The sequence below is a fragment of the Guyanagaster necrorhizus genome, assembly GCF_019112545.1.
Source record: "Guyanagaster necrorhizus MCA 3950 unplaced genomic scaffold BT62scaffold_83, whole genome shotgun sequence".
Lineage (NCBI taxonomy): Eukaryota > Fungi > Basidiomycota > Agaricomycetes > Agaricales > Physalacriaceae > Guyanagaster > Guyanagaster necrorhizus.
This window is the reverse complement of record NW_025064962.1, coordinates 19,562-40,727: the sequence shown is the minus strand read 5'-3', so window position 1 is coordinate 40,727 and position 21,166 is coordinate 19,562. Positions and strand designations below refer to the sequence as shown.

Below are 21,166 nucleotides of genomic sequence, written 5' to 3'. Positions count from 1 at the left end.
ACAGTAACTGACCCCCTTGAGGTTTCCTGAGCAACCCTAGTCCAAAGCCCACTATACTCGTTGAGTGTTAAAAGAGAAAAATGAAACCTAGACGTCACCATCATGACCGGGAATTGAACCCAGGACCCCCTCAATACCGTAACAATGTTCCATCCTAACAAGGAATCATACCACTAGACCACCAAGTCAACACATAGGTACGAGGTGGAAACCATTTAGACATGTCTTAATACGTGGCGCGCATGACCGGGATTGGAATAGGAACTGTCTGATGCCCGTGGGGGAGGAGCTACGGGATTGTGGGCTTCGCAGGGGGGATACATTTCTAGGTCTTCGAGATTCTTGAGGGCCTTGGGGAAGAAAATTGGAATAAGAAGGTCGCCTGGAAAGCGAGGACTGTCGGACGTAGCAGCATTCAACGGTTCTTCGTCCAAATCAACGGGAAAGCGTTCTTCAATAATTTGGCCTTTGAGACTGGTATTTATGTGTATGTCATCAAGGGAGTCATCTCTGAGTCGGGGACGGTTCTGTCTTTGCAATGCGGCGGCGCGGGAAGACTCGACTTGTGCTTCTGCACGACCTCCTTCTTCGACACCAGTTTTGACCCGCTTGGGACTGGTACACGCGTCTTCGTCTTCAGAGGAGCGGGGGCGCTTTCGAGGAGATTTTGCTGTCGAAGTCGAAGCCTCTGACGTGTCAGATTGTCCTGCATCATTGGTGGCCCTACGGGGAAGGAAACTGTTGACATTTATCACCGTGGACACGACAGAGCGAATGACATACTTTGGAGGAGGCATCAGTACGGCGTACACGTCCTCTATCAAAGTGTCTGAGGCTCCCTTCATCTTTGTCCTGTTGTCCGTTAGACAAGGTTATATGAGGGTATGGAGAAGAAACACACGCCCAATCCAGATCACCGAACTGCGCCTTATTTATCCCAGCTCGCCACCTTGATGCAAATCATGAATTGAAGCAGAGATATACATAGCGAACAAGTACTTACGGAGAAGGCTGGAGCCTTTTCTGGGTGAAATTATTGCTACTTTTGATGTTGCCACCAGACTCGCCGCCGCTCTCTTGATCGCTAGCATCATCATTGGTTTCTACCAAATTCACTATCCGCATGATCTTCTCCGCGTACGCCTTCCCACAGATGCTTGTAACAAGCGTCATGAGCGACGCAGTCTTCGCTCTCTCCTCTTCCAGAGCTAGGCTGGCCTGCGTGTATAGGAGGGCGGCCTTTCAGACCGCCGCCCTCAGCTCCGCCCTGACCTCCCATCTTCTAGCTTGCGGGCCTCGTCGAACAGGTCAACGCTAGAGTTGACTGGGAGGCCGTCAGGCGGGTAATAGTTCAACATAGGAACCGAATCGTCGTCTTCGACATCACCTTCAGGAGGGTCAGGAAATGTCTCGGCGGTAGAGTACCGCTCAAGTCTCCAGTTTCCGTCGAGTTGTGCTACCCACACATGATTGGCAAGTAATGGAATCGGGACAGGATTGGATGTTGCGGGGAAGAGATGCTTCGTGACTGCAGGCAGATTATACGAATCAAAGGTGCCCCTATGGAATGCGACGGCGTGAGGTATATTATGAGCCTGGCAGATAGAGCTTAGAGAAATTGAACGAGGTCGAAGAGACGAGACTCACGGCGACATAGTCTGAAATAAGGGCCTGGTCGGTTAGTTTGGCGAAATCTAACTTGGATATAGACATTGTTAGTGCGTTGGTGGAGGGATGGGATGGTGCCCTGTCTGTTTTATATATTATAGCAAGCAGAACAAAGGAATCAAGAGGGGCGCGGATCGGAACAGGAACAATAAAGCAGCGGTGACCTTTTTGAGACTATGGTTGCATTGTTCTCGGCTGGTATCGCCCATGAACTAGCGTGTTGTGAGATATGATACCTGCCAGCCTGCACATAAACTGTACGTTTTCGTCACCTGAGGTACGAGGGTTCAGTTGAACAAAAAAAGGATCTGATACCAAGTGCTGGTCCATCATGACATGGAAAGGGGTGTGTGAGAAAGTATTAATAGCTCTTAGTGAATCGTGATCCGTGGTGCGACTTGGTTCCGACCACCACCATCGTCCACATGCCTCGTCCCGCACCACCGCCAGGCTTTGTTCAGCTCCTTTTATTACCTCAAGATTCGTTTTACTTGGAAGTTCCTATGCAAATCGCAACGACGGTCTGTCTATACCCGTTAAAATATCTTCGGTATGTTGGCTGGTGTGTCCTAGGCGTTAGTGGGACCCTGGTTGATGAGACTGGGGATGCGGTAGAATTGGACGGCGAGCTGGTGGATAGGGAAGTCTACCGATACGATGTGCCTGGTGGAAACATCCTCTCTCACGCCGTTGACCCCGAGGTCATCAAACAGCGAACCCATACGCATTCCGCAACTACAGCTACCCGCGAAAACTTTCGTGAGAAGGTATTAAAGCGCGATGGTCGATGTGTGTGGACCGGCATTGATGAAGGGGTTGGGATGCATATTATTCCTTATGCACGAGGCGACGAGGCATGTCCACGTATTGTTCCCTAACATGCCACTTAATTTGGTTTTTCCTACAGTGGATACAACTCATCATCGAGAACCGGCCAACCGAAGAGAATCTGAGTTCATTGCGCAGCATCAATGATATTCGCAACGGTTTTTATGCCACTTCTGATATTCATTTCGATTTCTTTGACCAACAGAAGGTTGCCGTGCTTGTCGTTCGTCTGCTCTTCTTTTTCCTTCTTATCTTTTCTCATTTACATCAGACTCCAAATCCTATCCTGGAAACCACCGACATCCCTAATCGCTACCAGCGTCCGCTAGAATACGGCGTCAGTTACCCGCCTGATTCTCGATATACACTTCAGTGGATCACTACTCCAAGCACCGAATCTACTCGGGCGCGAATACCTAACAATAATGATGCCACTTTTGCGAAACATCGACTACAAAAGCCTGCCCGACTCTTGTTACATTATAGATATGGAGCCGCCGCCGTGAAGAATTGGGGCAAGAACGTTGCTGTTCTAATCCAACATCACCAGCCTAACCGCCCACCGGTACCTACCCCGGCGCCAATGGGACCACCGAAGGCAAAACATGATCATGGCGCCAGTATCAAGAAGCGTGAGAAGCGGAAGCGGGAGGAAGAGCGAGAGGGAGCTGGAGCTGGAATGGAACAGGCAGGAGGAAGGAATGAAGGGGGGACTAGTGCAGTGACGGCTGTAGAATCAGAGGCTCAGAACATCTGGGATGAGCACGATGTCATGCTATTCTTCTGGGGTAACTCGAAGGCAGCACGAGAAAGACATGCCAAGGAGGAGGCGGATCACAGAGAGTACTTGGAGAAATGGAGGTCTGGAATACCCAGAAACTCACCCAATGTATAATATCATGTATAAGCTTATTTGCATATTCACTGCTGGGACCGGTACATTTTCTCAGCAGAAAAATAGGACCTGAAAATTTTGCAATAGTAAAAATAAGTTCAGTAAAATGTGTTAGACATAGGAATAGTATGATATGAACACATTCACTTACCTATTTGATATTCCTTCCTTTTTTTGGCATGTCACACTGTTCTGCACATCTCAGCTTTCAATGACAATGCTGAGATGTGAGTACCTTCTATACCTATCTATCTTTGACAGTATTTACTTATCATCTATATAGTAATGTTATGACATTCTATTCCAGGTAAATAATATAGCTTTCAACCACAACACTGAGATTAATGTTATGATATTCTATTCTAGCATCTGTTCTCTTCTGAACCCTTTTTTCATTCACCACATCCACACTTCTATATCATTAACTTCAACAGGTTATGAGCCCTGCTACCAGCATGTCCATGACAACTTGAATAAAGCTAGTTAGCACAACAAAGCTTGCAGATGATGGATCAAACTGGGTAGCATTTTCAGAGAAGCTCACCACCAAGTTCCTGGACAAGGGCCTTGGCTGGCACCTCCAAGGAACAGCTCACATACCCCTGCACCCTGTTGAGCACAAGAGAAACTTCTACTGGTTCTCTAATACTGCATTTTCACATCCACTCTCAGATGATGATCTAGATAAGCTGGAGGATAAACTGGAGGAATATGAGCAGAAAGAGGCAAAGATGCATAATATCATTTATGAAGCCATTTCTAACTCTACCTTCAATGAGATCAAAGGTGAGGCAACAGCTGCTCTTGTCTGGAAGAAGCTTATTGCCATCATAACTGGCAAGGGCAATCTTGTGCAAGAGCACCTCCTTACTCAGCTTAGAAACATGGCATGCCCTGATGAAGGCAATATGCATGAACACCTTGCCAAAATGAAAATCCTCCATGAACAAATCAAAGGGATGGGTCTGAAGATTGAAGACAATTAGTACACTTTGATGATCCAAAAATACTTCCACCCTTCTATGATCACATCTGTTACACCCTCTCTGCTGCCAGCAAGTTTACTGGAAAGACTCTGACATCAGACATTCTAGTTGCAGCTCTGCATGAAGAATGAGATGAGGAGATAGCATTAAAGGCCACTGCTGAAAACATAGCAATATCTGCTCAACAACAGAGCAAAAGAAAGGGCCAGAGCTCTGAAGGAAAGTTGAAAAAAAGACCTGATTGATCTCATATCAAATGCATAAATCCAGCATATAGTAAAACTGGCCATCTTATTGTAGATTGTTGGTGTGAAGATGGTGAAAAGGCAGGACAAGGCCCAGCTTCAAAAAAGAACAAAGCTAAGGGAAAGAAAAAGGCAAAAGAGTCAGCATCTGCAGCTATTGATGAAAGTGATGAACATGTTATCACTGTTATAGCTGATGATAATGATCATAAGAATGTGGCATTGATATACACATCTGACTATCAAGCTGAGGGTGATGCTTATGTGACAAAAGAGAAGAATGTTATAGCATTAGCAGATTGTGAAGCATCAAAAACATACTCACCTGAATGTCAGAGATTTAAAAACTATACCAAAATTGAACCAAAGCCTATCAAGGCTGAAAATGGCCAAGTTTTCTATATGATAGAAAAAGAGAATCTTTGACTACTACTTCCTATGAGAAAGAGACAGAAATCCACCATCACAAGTTTTCAAAGTGCATATCATGTACATCTGCACATCATGGCCAGATACTAAGATTATTGCAAAAATCTTCAAAGCTGGTGGCTTATATATAATCTCAACCCCAAATACACAGCAAGCTATGGCAGCCAAACTAGATGTTGCTATGATGGCAGATAAGCTCAAGGTGAACATCACTGAGCTACACAACATTTGTGCTCACCAAAGTCACACTACTCTTCACTGCATGTATGTTGATGACCATATTGAAGAAATTGAGCTTGATCCTAACTCCAAACTGGAATTTTGCAAAACCTGTGTAAAGACCAAAGCAAAGCACAAGTCATTCTCAAAACAAGACCAACATGAATATGTCAAAAATAGCAGTGACAAGATTGTCAGAGATCTGATAAACTCAATGTCTGTAGCATCACTGGGGAGAGCCTGCTATATCTGCATGTTTCATGACCTACACACTCATGAATTGAAATCTGAATACTTATCAAAGAAATTGGATATCTTTGGGTCATATAAATATTATGAGATATAGATCAAAGTCCAGTAAGATATAGAGGTCATCAAGATCTTTGGTATGGATTAAGAAGGAGAATTCACTAGCAAAGAGTTTGGTCAGCACCTTAAATCAAAAGAGACTGTTTGACACTTTAATGTATATAATTCTCTACAGTTGAATGAGATTGCCAAGCATTCAGATGGCTATCTGATAGACATGACTAGAGCTTTCTTAATCAGTTCAGGGTTACCAAAATACCTCTGGGCTGAAGCTCAATGGCATGCTGAATAGATCTACAACTGCACCTCAACAAAAGTGATACCATCAGAGAAAACCCCATTTGAGATGGCAACTGGCAGGAAGCCTAACATCTCAGATCTTTGCCTATAGGAATGTCAATGCTGGATCTGAGTAAAGACACCAGAGAAGCTTGAAGAGCATGCCATTGAAACTCATTTCATGGGTATTGATACTAAAGCCAAAGGCTAGAGAGTCTACTGGCTCAAAAAGCAAAAAGTCAGCATTAAACATGATATATACTTCAACAAGAATGACCTGACTCCAGAATCATTCATAGTCAAGAGGGAGAATGAAGATATCAACTCTATTGTCTTGAAGTCATCAACTGCTTTTAAACTCTTTATTATGATTTTTCTTCTCTTTTCTTTCCTTAATCTCTATTCTTGCTTAGTTAGAGTATCTAAACCAGTGCTTAGAACTGTGGAATAAGCTTACATCACTATAACAAGCAGAGTCAGCCTATTGTCCTCTGATAGCAATGAGCCTCTCAATGATGGACAATATCCTTTTGTAGTAGTAATAATACTCCAGGATAATGAGTACTATAATACAGAAACCTACAATTAGTATGTATATTTTTATTCAGTCTTCAGAATAGTATATAAATAGCATAGCTCTTACTGTACATACTCAGCTTTGAGCTAAAGTTTATTCTATATCATTTACACTTGAGCTGACTTGTCTTTGGCCTTGTAGCACTTTGCTCACTCAACACAATAATGGACTCAGACATGACTATATAAACTTGATACAGCATCTGATTATCATATATTTTGGGTTACATGTAACTTAAGCTTAACAATTAGCTCAAAGCTTCTTATTTCTCTTTTCTTACACACACTAGCAGTGAGGAAAACTGAATGCCACCTGCATCCACTCCTGATCTCACTGATGACTTTTTTAGACTTTTAGCCTTCATAATAGAAACTCTACTTGGGTTATTAGCTATTATCTATCTTTGTTGAAGATAACAATCTGTAACTGCATGAGTGGTCCAGCACTATCATGCTTTTAGAGCTGTACAACAGATCCTCTGAAATGTCTCCTCAGTTCTCTCCTTCTATGACATCCTAGAATCTATCTGAAACTCCTATCAGCCCCTGCAAGAAGCCATACCAGAAATCCAATCTAGCAGCTCAACTTCAGGAGTTCTTTCAATGCAGAAAGAACACTGATACCCTCTTAGACTCTCTCAAAACCCTCTCAGAAGCAGCAACAATTGACATCTAATAAATCTCTCTCTGGTTTCAGACCACAAGGATGAGGATCTTCTTGAGGACTTTTTCAACATAGCCTCATCCTCTGATTCTTCCACTGCCCTCATTGAATCTGGAATTGGCACTTGAGCTAGAGACTTTCTTGATACCCCTTGAATAGCTATAGGCTCTAGCCACAACACTCTCTATGTAACACTAGAAGAGAGCCTGACCTTCTTCATCCATATCAACTATGACAACAAAGAATCTGGGTTCTGTGACCTTGAGCCAGGCAGCATTAGAGAAGATCTGCCACTCAGAGATCCTCTCAAGCAGTATTACACTGATATCACTAATCTTGAAAGCACTGACAGCATTGAGAGAGCTTAGCAAGAAGAAGAATATTCTGGCACACAGTATGACACTGAGTACCATTGAAGACAATAAGACCTCAAAGCAGTCAACTGGAACTCTGACAACTCCTGATGATACAGACTATATGAAGACACTTCTGACTCTCTATTCTAAGAGCCAAGTTGGAATGATCTAGTAGTGTTATAATTTTTCCTATTTTTCCTTTCTTTTCTTTGGAAATAACCCTTATCTTTGCTTAGTCAGGGCACTTGGGCCAGTGCTTAGGACCATGGGAATGCTTAGCTCAGCAACCCAGTCAGTCATTGTGCTATCATGCTGCTGTGTGCTGTGAAGGGAGAGACAATGCTCCTTTTGTCTCCAAAAGGCAGTGCAGCTACAGCAGTACAACAGCAGTACAACAGCTTTTGTGGAGAGCCTGGCAACAGCAGGGGTAATAGCTCTATGACAGACAATATCTTTTGTGAACATTTATTAATAGCCAGATAGCAGGACAGTATTTAAGTAGCATAGCTCTTGCTGTAATACCCTAGCTTCAAGCTAAAGTTTATTCTCTACCATCCTATCTCAAGCAACTTGCAAACACCTTGACCACACACCTCTATTAACATATCAGTGAACTCAGTCAGTTTAACTCAAAGTGCAAGGTTCTGAACTTTTTATCATATGGAGTTTGGGTTTAACAATTAGCTTCCCTTCCTCAAGCCCAATTGTGCTGAGAAACTGAATGCCACTTGCTCTTAATCCCTCTGACCTGAATTTCACTCATGAGTTCTTTGAACTCTTGGCTTCTATCATAGGAATCTTGATTGGTCTATTGGTGATCATACAGCTGTGCTGTGGATGCCAATCGATCATAGCTTGAACAATCAGGCATTATCACAAATTCTAATGTATTCGAACCATCCTTCACAATGTCACATCAGACCTCCCCCTCCATGACATCCCTGCCTCTGCCTGACAGTCCTTCCAATCTACAGAAGGATCCAGCTCCAAAAACATCTCTGGGAGCTCGACTGAGGAATGTCCTAGAGAAGAAGAGGAGCAGCATCAGCAGCACACATATCCACCATGGCCTCTAATAGCAGTTGTCTGAGACTCTAGAAACCCTTGGGCTATGGAGTTTCGATGACCCAGACCTGACACTCTCATCCCGTCCCCCCAGCACAATATCCCAGCAACAAGAACCACAACTCCTGTCTCTAGCACTGGCATTGGGTGCCATGCTAGAGACTCCTTGGATGCCTCATGGATGGCTCAAGAAGCTGGAAATTCCAAGGGCTGAGGGTCTCAACATACCAATTCAACATGCAGCAGAGACACCGATCACAGAACAGAAACTGACAATGGCCCCTACTGGAATGATGACAGTAATGAGTGCCACTGGTGGTGAGCAGCTATCATCAAAGCTGACCAGTTGGAGTGCTGTGCATCTAGTGGTAATTCTGGCTGAGCAGAGGGCATATGAACAGTTTTAGCAGGAATATGGTCAGCCAGCCCTGCCATCCTGATCCCCTCAAGAGAGGACCAAGTTCGATGTGCCCAAGACCTTTCCAAGTACTGGCAGGATCAGGCATATATCAACAACAAGATCACAAGGAAGAATGCTCTCTTTGAGTGGTATCTCCAAGCATGAGCAGCAGAGAAGCACAGAAGAGGTGAGAGAGATAGTCGAATGACTATGCTTATTGGAACCATCACCTCTGACTCACCCTTTCAGGAATCTGCCACTCTCACCACTGAGCCTGACCTCTGGGCAGATCCTGATGAAGAAGAGACTCAGTCCCACCTCGACAACAACTGCCTGCTATCTTACAGGACCAATACCATTGCAGAGACAGAGGATATCCTGGTCTGAGGAGATGAAATCCCAGCAGAGAGAGGTACCATCAGGGGAGACGATGAGAGTATTGACCCCACCAGCAATCTCAAGAAGTTCCTTGATAGGAACTTCATGGCTCTTTTCCTCAACCCAAAGTTTTACAGAAACTTCTGTTGGTATCACAGAGCAATGGTGCCAGGAGCAGCAACAAGCATTGAGGAGCCACCAGAACAGTCCGAGCAGCAGCCTGCTTCTCAACCCAGATCTGATGATGCTGGACCCAGTATGCAGCCTCAGTCCAATTGCCTTAGAGGTCTTTAGCCTGCCTGACAATTCTCTTCTCAGAGACAGAGAGACCAACAATGCAGATGACAAGGCCGAAGAGGTGGACCCCAACAGAGAGGGCAGAGGTCTCCTCTCTAGCTGGAAAAAAGGATTCAAACTATGGACAGAGGAGGAGTTGCAACAGAAAGAGCAGGAGACATAAGAAGAAGACTTTACTCGGTTGTACTAGGAGCAGGTAGCCAAGCTATAGAGAGATGATCTTTGGTTAAGATCATCCCTAGGACAAAGGTATACTCTCACTGACTCCATTGAGCAAGAGGAAATTTTGCAATATGCAGCCACTAAGCAGGCCATTTTTAATTTTAATCAAAGATATTTACATTATCAGATGGGACCATTACCACTATACAAGCTGAGGTATGGCAACAGAATGCTGCCCAAGCCATGGATGCCAAGTGTGATGCTACCAAAATTAGCATACACCATGCCATCAATCCGATTGGTGACTACTAGATACTTATTTGCCATGTCAGCTGTATGAAGCATGGTATCTTGGCTTTCTTGTTACTGATCACAGCTGAGCAGTCATCTGATCAACCCTTGGAGATTTCCGATGCCATGGCCCTTTGTCAGACAACTGCTGCTCAATGAAGCTGAGAGAAGTGAGGCAGTTCCAGCAGAGCCAAAATCAGAAGGGGATGACTCTGAGGCCATAGCTCAAGGCTGGACTATCAGAGATAGATGCATTGTACAGAAGGAGCCTCTTCCACCAGAGAGTCCAATAGCCAATGATGGATCCCTTTATTCCTTCTCTGGACCACTGGCTGGATGGGCAGGACCATCAGAGGGTGGACCACCAAACCTGATACCCCCTCTCGATGCCAAGGCCCAAATTTTAAACATCAGACCAGTCCTGATATGTGAACCTCTTTCCTTCAAGAGAGCATCTGATGATATTGATCGATTTCTTATAGACTGCAATCAATACTTCCAAGTATTTGCATCATATTTCCTACTCGATATGTACAAGGTGACCTATGCCACTACCTATTTAGAAGAGAAGGTGAAGGTGTGATGGGTTCTCATTGCCCCATCATTCTAGTCAATCATGCAACAACATCACTGATACCTTGCATAGCCAGTATTCAAACAGATGATCCATGACAAGTTCATGGATCCAGCTGTCCAAGAAGTCCATAAACAGAAGATGAAGGAGTACAAGATAGGTGACAAAGCAGCCACTGACTACTTTGATAAATTGGAATGACTTGGAAAGCTTGTGAGAGTATGAGAAGATGTGACTGACACAGGGTGGATGGTCGAATACATGAAGAGAGGACTGCCATCCTCTTACCTCAAGACCATCTTGGACTTTGATCATAGCATTCTGGTTGGCTACAAAAAATGAAAGACCAGGATCATCATTATGTGGCAAGAATGATAGTGACAGAAGGCAGAATCATCCACCTTATCATGGGATGAACACAGGAACCAGAGACAGGGCTGAAAGCCCTTAAACCTCCAGGTGACCCTATCATCCAGGCCCAGTGGCTCCACCCCAACTTCTCAATACACCAAGAAGCAAACTAGTATGGGCATGACATATATTGGAACAGATAAGCTGATAGACATGGATTGCCTCAAGAAGAGGGAAAAATATTTCAATTGTAGCCAAAAGGGTCACATAGCACAAAACTATCTCCTGAAGAAGAACAAGTGCACCCAAGAAGATATTTGGGTGCAGATTTCTGAATTAATGAAGGAAGAACAGGATCTCGGCCAGGGCAATAAGGCCAAGGAGATAAAAGATGAGGCCAAGCAGTGAGTGATTCCACTGACTTGGCCCAATTGTTAATGAGTAGACTGTCACTCTCAGCCATAGATTGGACTGATAATATTTTTGTAGATAAACCATCTATGTCTAAATTATGTGTGCATTTGAATATATCTGATAGTACCACTCATGAAATGGAATCACCTAAGAAATTGAAACAAGACACTCAACTGCTGACATATAGCTGAAGAAGGACAGAGAGTCCTAAAAAAGGTGAGTCTTTACTAAAAGTTCATCAAGCTAATACTTCAAAAGATACTCAATTGCTGATGAGCTGAACAGGGATAGAGAACCCCAATACTTGGCTAAAGCCATTCGAGACTGAATGGACTTGGCAAGCCATCAAAGATGCAAAGAATGAAGAAGCAGCAAAAGCCATACTCAGAAACTGGATACACAAGGCTTGAGCCAAAGAAGTAGTGGACAGTGCAATCAATGAGACATGAGAGGCCAAATGATGCTGAGTCTTGGAATGGCTCGATGAACTATATGGACCATGAAAGTTCATCTGATGAACCAGAACCAAGAGTCAAAACCTGGTAACTAAAGCCAGGATCGAGACTCTTACATCCTGAAGTATACACACAGTCATGGCTCTAATCGATAGTGGATGCACAGGGAGTTCTATTAACCAGGCATTCATTACTAGGAACAAGCTTTCCATCCAGGCCACTGCTGCTCTGATCCCCATATACAATGCAGATGGAACAAAGAACCAGGCCAGTTCAATCACTGAATATGTTGAACTCAGGCTTACCATTGGGGATCATTCCAAGTAAATTGATTTGGCAGTAACTGATCTAGGAATGAAGGAAATTTTCCTTAGGCATGATTGGTTAATATGACATAATCTGCTGATCAACTGGAAAATTAGACACATCATGTTCATACAATGTCAATATTGAAAGATCCTTTTTGAGTTACTGGATACAGATTCAGAAGATCAGTGGGACAAGGAAATAGAAAATGGCAAAATGATTCTTGCCATCAACTTACAAAGGGCCATTAGCATTCAAGCAACATACCATGCTAATGACCTAGCAGCAAAAGCCAATGCTGGCAAAGAGAAGAAAACATTCAAGGAACTGATACCAGAATGGACACTGGATTATCGAGATCTATTTGAAAAAGAGAGTTTCGATGAACTACCCAATCCAAAGCCTTGGAGCCATGCCATCGAACTAATTCCCAATTCGAATACCAATTTGGATTGCAAGTGCTATCCACTTGGTAACAATGAACAACAAGAACTAGATAAGTTCCTCAAAGAGAACTTGTTCAGTGAAAGGATTCGACCATCAAAATCACTAATAGCTTCACTCTTCTTCTTTGTCAAGAAGAAGGATGGGAAACTCTGACTGGTACAGGATTATCGAAAGCTTAATGAAATGACAATCAAGAATCATTACCCACTTCCTTTAATCTTGAAATTGATGGACAAACTCCGAGGCACCAAATACTACACCAAATTGAATGTCTGGTGGGGGTACAACAATGTGTGCATCAAAGAGGGCGATGAGTAGAAGGCCACTTTTCAAACTAACTATGGCTTGTTTGAACTGACAGTTATGTTCTTTGAACTCACCAACTCACCAGCCACATTTCAGTGGATGATGAATAATATCTTTAAGGATCTCATCATCACAGGAAAGGTCACAATCTATTTAGACAACATTCTAATCATGTCTAAAACCAAAAAGGAGCACTGAAGGCTAGTACAGCCAGTACTTGCCTTAATGAGAAAACACTGACTTTTTCTCAAGGTCAAAAAATGCAAATTCGAGGTATTAGAGACTGAATACCTTGGAGTTATAATCAGTGAAGAAGCTATCAGAATGGATCCCATCAAGATTGCCAGGGTAACCAAATAGCCAAAACCAACCAAGAAGAAGGAACTGCAATCATTTTTAGGATTCACCAACTTCTACCAGTGGTTCATTCAGGACTACAGCAAAATAGTCTGACCTATGATGCAACTAACTGGAAATTCTCCATGGACTTGGGGAATTTCCTAACAAATGACATTTAATAATCTCAAATGCCGGCTAGCTGAAGATGTTGTCTTGGCCATACCAAGTCAGGATGGAAAGTTCAGAGTGGAAGCTGACTCCAGCGAAGGTGCAATCGGAGCAGTACTTTCACAAGAACAGGATGGCAAATAGTGATCAGTCATCTTCATGTCAAAGGTGCTCACTGTGACTGAGCACAATTATGAAATCTACAACAAGGAACTCCTTGCCATAATGTTGGCACTTGCTGAATGGCGGCATTACCTCATTGGAGCAATCCAGACTTTTAAAATTTAGATAGACCACCAAAATCTATGATATTTCTGACACCCTCAGAAGCTCAATCACTGACAAGCCTGATGGGTCATAGAACTATCACAATATGAATATATGTTACACCACAAACCAAAGGCAATGAATAAGAAGGCTAACTTCCTCAGCCAGAGAGCCGACCATAACTAGAGAGGAGATAACAATAAGGAAGTTATACTCTTACAACTAGAACACTTCTATGCAATGATCATGCCTATGGAAGAGAAGATATATGAACAAATCAAAAGTGCTACCAGAGATTCCCACAAGTGAGATCAAAGAATTACACCATCACTCAACCATAAGCAGAGACTAAAAAAGGAAGGAGGATTAATCTGCTATAATAAATGAATATATATTCTAAGAGATCAGAGACTTTGCAGTGATATCATTATCACATGTCATGATCATGTGACTGCTGAACATCTCAAGATCACTAAAATGAAGGAATTAGTCTTGAGGGAGTATTGATGGCCAAAAATAGATCATGATATCACCTAATATGTCAAGGCCTGTGAGGTTTGCCAGCAAGGCAAGACTTCAACACAACCCAGAGCAGCTTCACTTCATCCAAATGAGGTCCCTTCATCACCATGGACCCATATTTTGGTGGATATGATAACTGGACTTCTCAAAAGTGACAGCTATAATGCAATCATCATCATAGTCAATCGCTTCTTGAAGGCAATCATTCTGATTGCCTGCTCAACAGAATTAACATCAGAAGAGTGGGCAAAAATCCTACAAGATGAGGTCTATGCAAAATATGGCATACCTCAAGTGGTGATTTCAGACAGAGGACCACAATTTGTGTCCAAGTTCTTGGACGACCTATACCAACTTCTCAATATCAAACGAAATGCTTCGATGGCATATCATCTACAGACAGATAGTCAAACAGAATGGACCAATCAGGAAATTGAAAAGTACCTATGACTTTTCATTAATTATCAACAAGACAACTGGATAGAATGGCTCACCCTGGCAGGCTTCCAACATAACAACAGGATTCACTCAGCAACTGGAAAAACACCCTTCTTTATCAACTATAGACAAAACCCATCAGTTGTGCAAACTGAATGAAAACACACAAAGACTCCAGCTTTGTTAGACTTTACAATTACAATAGCAAAAATCCATGACAAAACAAAGACAGCTCTAGAAAAAGCTGCTACAACTATGAAGAAGCAATATGATAAACATCATTGACCCATGCACCAATATTCAACCAATGATAGGGTTTGGTTGGATACAACAAACCTCCATCTGCCAAGACCCAAACAGAAACTAGCAGACAAATGAATGGGACCATTTAAAATTCTCACCAAAATTGGCAGCTCCACATATAAGCTGCAATTACTGGTGACTTGGAAAGTTCATAATGTCTTCAACAAAACATTATTATCACCATATATTGCATCTGCATTTCTAAATCAACAATGACCACCACCACTACCACCCAAATTAATTGATGATGAAGAACATTACAAAATTGATGAGGTGCTAAACCACAAAATCTGAAAGGTTAAAGCATGAGGCAGAGGCATAAAAACAACTGTTAATATTTGGTCAGCTGAAAAGGCTATAGACCTGAATCAAACCAATGGATTAACGAAAAATACATGGATGCAGAGAAAGCGATCCATGATTATAAACAATAAATCAACAAATTAGACACAGAGGGGGTCATATTCAATGTTATCTTTGAGCAAATATATTGACCTGCTGTCAACAGAGGACATGGAACAAGAAGCAAGGGCGACGACAAGGAGGAGCTTCCATCAATATCTGCCAATACAAGGCAGAGTATGGAGGATGGAGAGGCTGATGCTGCAATGAACAAGCCAGAAATGGTGTGGACATACAGCAAAGAGCAATTCTGAACTGAGGATGGAGAGGCTGACACTGTGACTGGTCGGGATGACTTATCCTAACTTAACCATCAGGACAATGGTCTTAAGGAGGGGGTAATGTTATGATTTTTCCTATTTTTCCTTTTTTTTCTCAGAAATGACCTCTATCTTTGCTTAGTCAGAGCACTTGGATCAGTGCTTAGGATCATAGGAATGTTTAGCTCAGCAACCCAGTTGGTCATTGTGCTATCATGCTGCTGTGTGCTGTGAAGGAAGAGACAATGCTTCTTTTGTCTCCAAAAGGCAGTGCAGCTACAGCAGTACAACAGCAGTATAACAGCTTTTGTGGAGAGCCTGGCAACAGCAGGGGTAATAGCTCTATGACAGACAATATCTTTTGTGAATATTTATTAATAGCCAGATAGTAGGACAGTATTTAAGTAGTGTAGCTCTCACTGTAATACTCCAGCTTCAAGCTAAAGTTTATTCTCTACCATCTTATCTCAAGCAACTTGCAAATGCCTTGACCACACACCTCTATTAACATATCAGTAAACTCAGTCAGTCTAATCCAAAGTGCAAGGTTCTGAACTGTTTATCATGTGTTGATAGTCACATGGAGTTTGGGCTTAACAAGCAGAAGTCATCACCACCAGCAAAGCTGGATGATGAACCTCATACTCACCTTCATTCATCAACCATACTCTTCTTTAGGACTCTAACACTTCTCTTTCTGCCTATAGGCTCAATTCTTCTTTAGCCATCTGGGTCAGCAAGCAATCTCTCTCATGATTCTTATGAAGTAATATCATCACCTTTCTCAACTTATTCTTCTACAACCCATTCCACCAATATTACTGCAAAATAGAGAAAGCAGGAGGAAGCAACAGCAGTGAAGGAAGTTCTGAAGTCAGAACTTATTGACTTTGAATAGAGTCTCCTTCTGAAGTCAGACTAAGCTAATATAAAGAGCAGCTCCTCAGCAACCCTAAAGCCTCATGCTCCATCCATCTTTGATCAGTCTGATGACTCTTTCACCAAGAAGAGTGGAGAGAATAACAGAGACAAAGACAAGGACAGCAAGAAGGTGACTCCCTTTGACTGGAGAGATATCAGATTCTATGCATTAGAACTAAAAGATAAAGCAGTATTGAGAGAGGAAATTCAATGCAAAAGAGAGAAAGAATACATGAGATTATACTAGGAGAGTGTTATAACACTCCTTCGAGATGTAAGCTGAAGGATGTCACTGCAGAAAGGAGAGTATATGGCAGCAGATAATTTAGAGAAGGATATTTTACAATATGCAGTCACTGAACAAGCTATTTTCTTATACAACAGATTCTATCCTGAGAATATTCTGAGCATGCTACTAGAATACTGATCCTGATATTGTTAGATCCAAGCTGTATATGATTCTAGACACATGATAAACTGACATCACTTCACACTTCAAGTGGAATGACAGAGTTTACTGGTGTGAATATAGATTGAAATGTGACAAGATTTTTAGCAATTGGCTTGAGAGTAGAATGGTGTGAATAAACTTTAGCTTGAAGCTGGGGTTATACCAGCAAGAGCTGTTCTACTTATATACAAGTTGTTGTACTACTATAAATACTCTTACTTATTATGTTTATGCTGATTATTATACTCATTGTCCTTGAGTGTTGCTATTGTCTATAATAGTGTTATTGTATGTCATCAGGCAGTGTCATTATATTGAAAGACAATGGCCAATTGAGCTTGTTGTGATGACTAAGCTAATCCCATGATCTTAAGCACTGGTCTGAGCACTCTGACTAAGTATAAATAGGGGTTAACTCCATCAAAAAGAGAAGAATAAATGAAAAAATTATAATATTACTCTCTTCTTAAGACCATTATCCTGATGGCTTAATTTAGAGATAATTTATAGTCACATACAGCATTTGCTGCATTTATTCATTTTTCATTGATCCACTAGTTGGATTCAGATCTGTAGCCCTTCCAACTAATCAAATAGTTGATCATTATTGTCATGCTACCACCTTTAGCTTTTACTTTTTGCAGCTTGTGATTGAGGATTTGATTAACTTTATAATGCTCCTTATCATTGATTAAGTCAGGAGGTGGTGGTTGTTCTTAATTAGAGAACACCAGTATGATGTATAGTGTTAAAAGGGCCTTATTGAAGATATTATGGATTTTCCAGTGTGCAGGCAGATGAAGATAGTATGCTGAGGCACCAATCTAGGCTAGAATTGAAAATAACCCAGTTTATTTGTTGGCCAATTTCTGTTTAGGTCAGAGGAGGTAAAGGTTAGTCATGTCCAACCAGACTTTATCATTTGTGGAGTAAACATGTGCTATGGGATGGTGTGCATCATATTGTTTTTTCATTGTCAATGCTGCTTTCTCCAGTATGATATGAGTTTTATTGTGTATCTTTGCCATTGTGGTGGCAAAGTCCATTGAAGTAGAGGTTGATGTGGTGGACCATGTAGTGTGCATGATATTGGAGTGGCATTCATAATTCATGAAGAATGATGTTTTGCCTGTGGCTGAATGGATTTGGTTATTGTGTTGGAATGTCACCAAAGCTAATCATTTCATCCAGTCATCTTGTTGATAGTTTATGAAAAGGTGGAGATATTTTTTGACCTTCTGATTGGCTCTTTCTGTTTGGCCATTGGTCTGTGGGTGGTATGCTATAGATGCATTTCATGAAATGTTGAGAAGTTTGTAGAGGTCATCTAAGAATTTGAATATAAATTGTGGTCTCCAGTCTGAGATGACTGATTGTGGCATTCTATACTTAGCATAGATCTCATCTTGGAGGATCTTGGCCTATCCTTCAGATGTTAATTCTATAGAGCAGGCAATTGGAATGATTGCCTTAGAGAACCTGTCAATAATAATTATAATTGCATCATAACTATTGCATTCTGGGAGCTTGGTAATCATATCTACCAAGATATGGGTCCAGAGGGATTGGGGTACCTCATTCAGATAGAGCAGTGCTGCCCATGCCTGAGTAGAAGGTTTTCCTCACTGGCAGGTTTCACACCCTTTTACATGTTGTTCAATATTCTATCCTATTTTTAGCCACCAATATTTGTAAAGAACCAATTCTTTGGTTTTTGCAATTTCTAAGTGGCTCTTGGTGGCATAGTCATAGTATGTGGCAATGATTTCACCCTGTAGGTTCTGATCTCAGAGAATGTAGATCTGCCCATCATAGTGAGTTATCCTCTTCTTCTTTGTCATTTCTTGTTTGTGATTTAGGGACAGAGCCACATGTTAGTCCTATTTACTCATATCTCTGATGGCACTCTTGATCTGCTCATAGATCTCTTCCTCTGTTGGCATTATCATTGCTTAGAAATGTTCAAGCTTTAGCAGTGTGATGCCATCATTGTCATTCTCCTCTTAGTCATGATCTGCTTGTCTGCTGAGCAGGTCTGCCTTTTTGTTTGCTGTTCTTGTCTTGTGATATAGCATGTAGGTGTATTGACTGAGCTTAGTGACCTATCAGGCTTGTTGTCAGTTGAGTTTCTGAGGTTGTCAGAAATATCTGAGATTCTGATGGTCTGTCTAAATTTCAAAAGTCTCAGTGGTGCCAATGAGGTAATACCACCATTCCTCCAGAGCAAGCATAATGGTAAAGAGTTTCTTGTCATAGATTTCATAGTTTCTCTTGGTTGCAGTCAGGGCCTTGAAGAGAAAAGTGACTGGTCACCATCTTTCATCTTGCTCTTAGGATAGGGCTGCACCTATTGCTCCTTCACTCAAGTCAGCCTCAACTCAGAGTTTGTCATTCTAACTTGGGATGGCAAGTACTACATTCTTGACAAGCTGACACTTTAGATTATCAAAGGTGGCCTACTGTGATGGTCCTCATATCTAGGGGGCATTGCTGGTCAGTTGTGTCATTGGTCAGATGATCTTGCTGTAGTTCCATATGAACTATTAGTAAAAATTGGTAAATCTCAAAAAGAATTGTAATTTCTTTTTCTTAGCTGGTTCTGGCCACTCAACTACTCTGGCTATTTTGATTGGGTCTATGCAAATACTCCTCTTGCTGATGATGACCCCTAGATATTTCATTTCTAGTACTTCAAATTTGCACTTCTCTACTTTAAGAAACAATTTGTATTTCCTTATTAGAGCAAGGGTCTGTCATACCAGGTTTCTATGTTTCTCTTTGGTTTTTGATATGATGAGGATGTCATTGAGGTAAATCATTACTTTTTTATTAGCAATAAGGTCTTTGAAAATATCATTCATCATTCATTGGAAGATGGCTAGTGAATTTGTGAGTCCAAAGAACATAATAGTGGGTTTGAAGAGCCCTCTGTTAGTTCTGAATGCTGCCTTCTATTCATCTCCTTTCTTGATTCAGATATTATTGTACTCCCACTGCATATCTAATTTGGTGTAGTATTTGGTGCCCCTGAGTTTGTTCATTAGTTTGTCCATTAGTGGGAGTGAATAATAGTTTTTGATAGTCATCTTGTTTAACTTTTGGTAGTCCTGTATGGATTGTAGTTTCTCATCCTTCTTTTTCACAAAGAAGAAGAGAGATGCCATCAGAGATTTAGAGGGTCAAATCTGCCTGTTAGATAGGTTCTCCTCCAGGAACTTGTCAAGCTTCTATTGCTCCTGTTTGCTCAGAGAGTAAACCTTGCAGTCTAGGTTCATATTCACATTCAGGATGAGTTCTATGGCATAGTCTCAGAGTTTTAGCTCTGGCAGTTCATTGAAACTCTGTTTATTAAACAAGTCTTAATAGTCTTGAACCCACTCAGAGACTATTTCCTCAAACATTCTTTCCTCCTTTGAGGCATTGGCTTTGGCAGCCAGGTCATCCACATGATGCATAGCTCAAATGTGTATGGCTTTCTGGATGTCCACTGCCAAGATTGTTTCTTTGTCCTTCATTTCTTTGTCTCACTGATTCTCTAGATCTTCATTAAGCAGTTCAAATGATATTTTCTGACATTTGCATCTGGTGAAAGTGATTTGACCAGTCTTTCAGTTTACTAATAGGTTATATCAGATTAGTCAGTTGTGGCTGAGGAAGATCTCTTTAGTACCAAAATCAGTTATAGCCAGATTAATTTGTTCCATGTAGTCTCTGATAGTGAGATAAAGTTTGATGAATTCTATAATTGATCTGGCTTAGTTCTTTGTCTCATCAGCATTATAAACTGAGATAGAGGCAGCTGTGGCATGTGTGAGGAGTTTATGTTTGTCAATGAAGGCTCAGTTTATTAAGCTGTTCATACAGCCACTGTCAATGAGAGTGGTGACTGTGTAAACAGTGGTATTGCAGAATATCCCACTGCTCTTCTGATTCTGCATTAATATATAAAAGTCCTATTCACAATGCTAACCACTTGGCATCACACTATAAGAATGTTACCCCTATTTCATACAAGTTCTAGTACTCCTCCACTCTTGCCCTCTGTATTTCTTCTTCTAGTGCTTCTTTATCTGTGTGCTTTAAGATATAGTCTGTGAATCTACATAGCTCTTTACTGACCTCCATCTTCTTGTTGCCCTCAGCTTCATTGCTCTTGCTGTCCTTCTTGAGGAGAGAATCTGCAGGCTGGTTGAAG

The 21,166-nt window shown here is 41.7% G+C and overlaps 2 protein-coding genes and 1 pseudogene across 3 annotated transcripts; 1 reads left to right on the top strand and 2 right to left on the bottom strand.

The window, feature by feature from the left end:
- Positions 1-98: 98 nt before the first annotated feature.
- Positions 99-188, bottom strand: BT62DRAFT_t211 (annotated as a pseudogene). The gene has a single exon. The product of its transcript is annotated as a tRNA-OTHER (tRNA).
- Positions 189-215: 27 nt separating this feature from the next.
- BT62DRAFT_1014211 (uncharacterized protein) lies at positions 216-1,713 on the bottom strand (the record flags this gene model as incomplete). The annotated part of the gene is made up of 5 exons (XM_043178181.1): positions 216-852; positions 902-949; positions 1,004-1,213; positions 1,273-1,595; positions 1,648-1,713. The coding sequence occupies 5 exons, from the start codon at positions 1,711-1,713 to the stop codon at positions 216-218; spliced, it is 1,284 nt and encodes a 427-aa protein (XP_043032728.1).
- Positions 1,714-2,065: 352 nt separating this feature from the next.
- Positions 2,066-3,463, top strand: BT62DRAFT_976986 (uncharacterized protein). Its single transcript, XM_043189255.1, has 3 exons — positions 2,066-2,537; positions 2,576-2,719; positions 2,768-3,463. The coding sequence occupies exons 1-3, from the start codon at positions 2,094-2,096 to the stop codon at positions 3,389-3,391; spliced, it is 1,212 nt and encodes a 403-aa protein (XP_043032727.1). The 5' UTR covers positions 2,066-2,093; the 3' UTR covers positions 3,392-3,463.
- Positions 3,464-21,166: the final 17,703 nt, after the last annotated feature.

What these genes read in the sequence shown, in the direction of transcription:
- BT62DRAFT_976986 (XM_043189255.1), top strand. Translation starts at nt 2,094, where the DNA reads ATGCCTCGTCCCGCACCACCGCCAGGCTTTGTTCAGCTCCTTTTATTA. An exon ending in ACGAGGCATGTCCACGTATT is followed by an intron (nt 2,538 to 2,575) that starts GTTCCCTAACAT and finishes TTTTTCCTACAG; the next exon opens with TGGATACAACTCATCATCGA. An exon ending in AGAAGGTTGCCGTGCTTGTC is followed by an intron (nt 2,720 to 2,767) that starts GTTCGTCTGCTC and finishes CATTTACATCAG; the next exon opens with ACTCCAAATCCTATCCTGGA.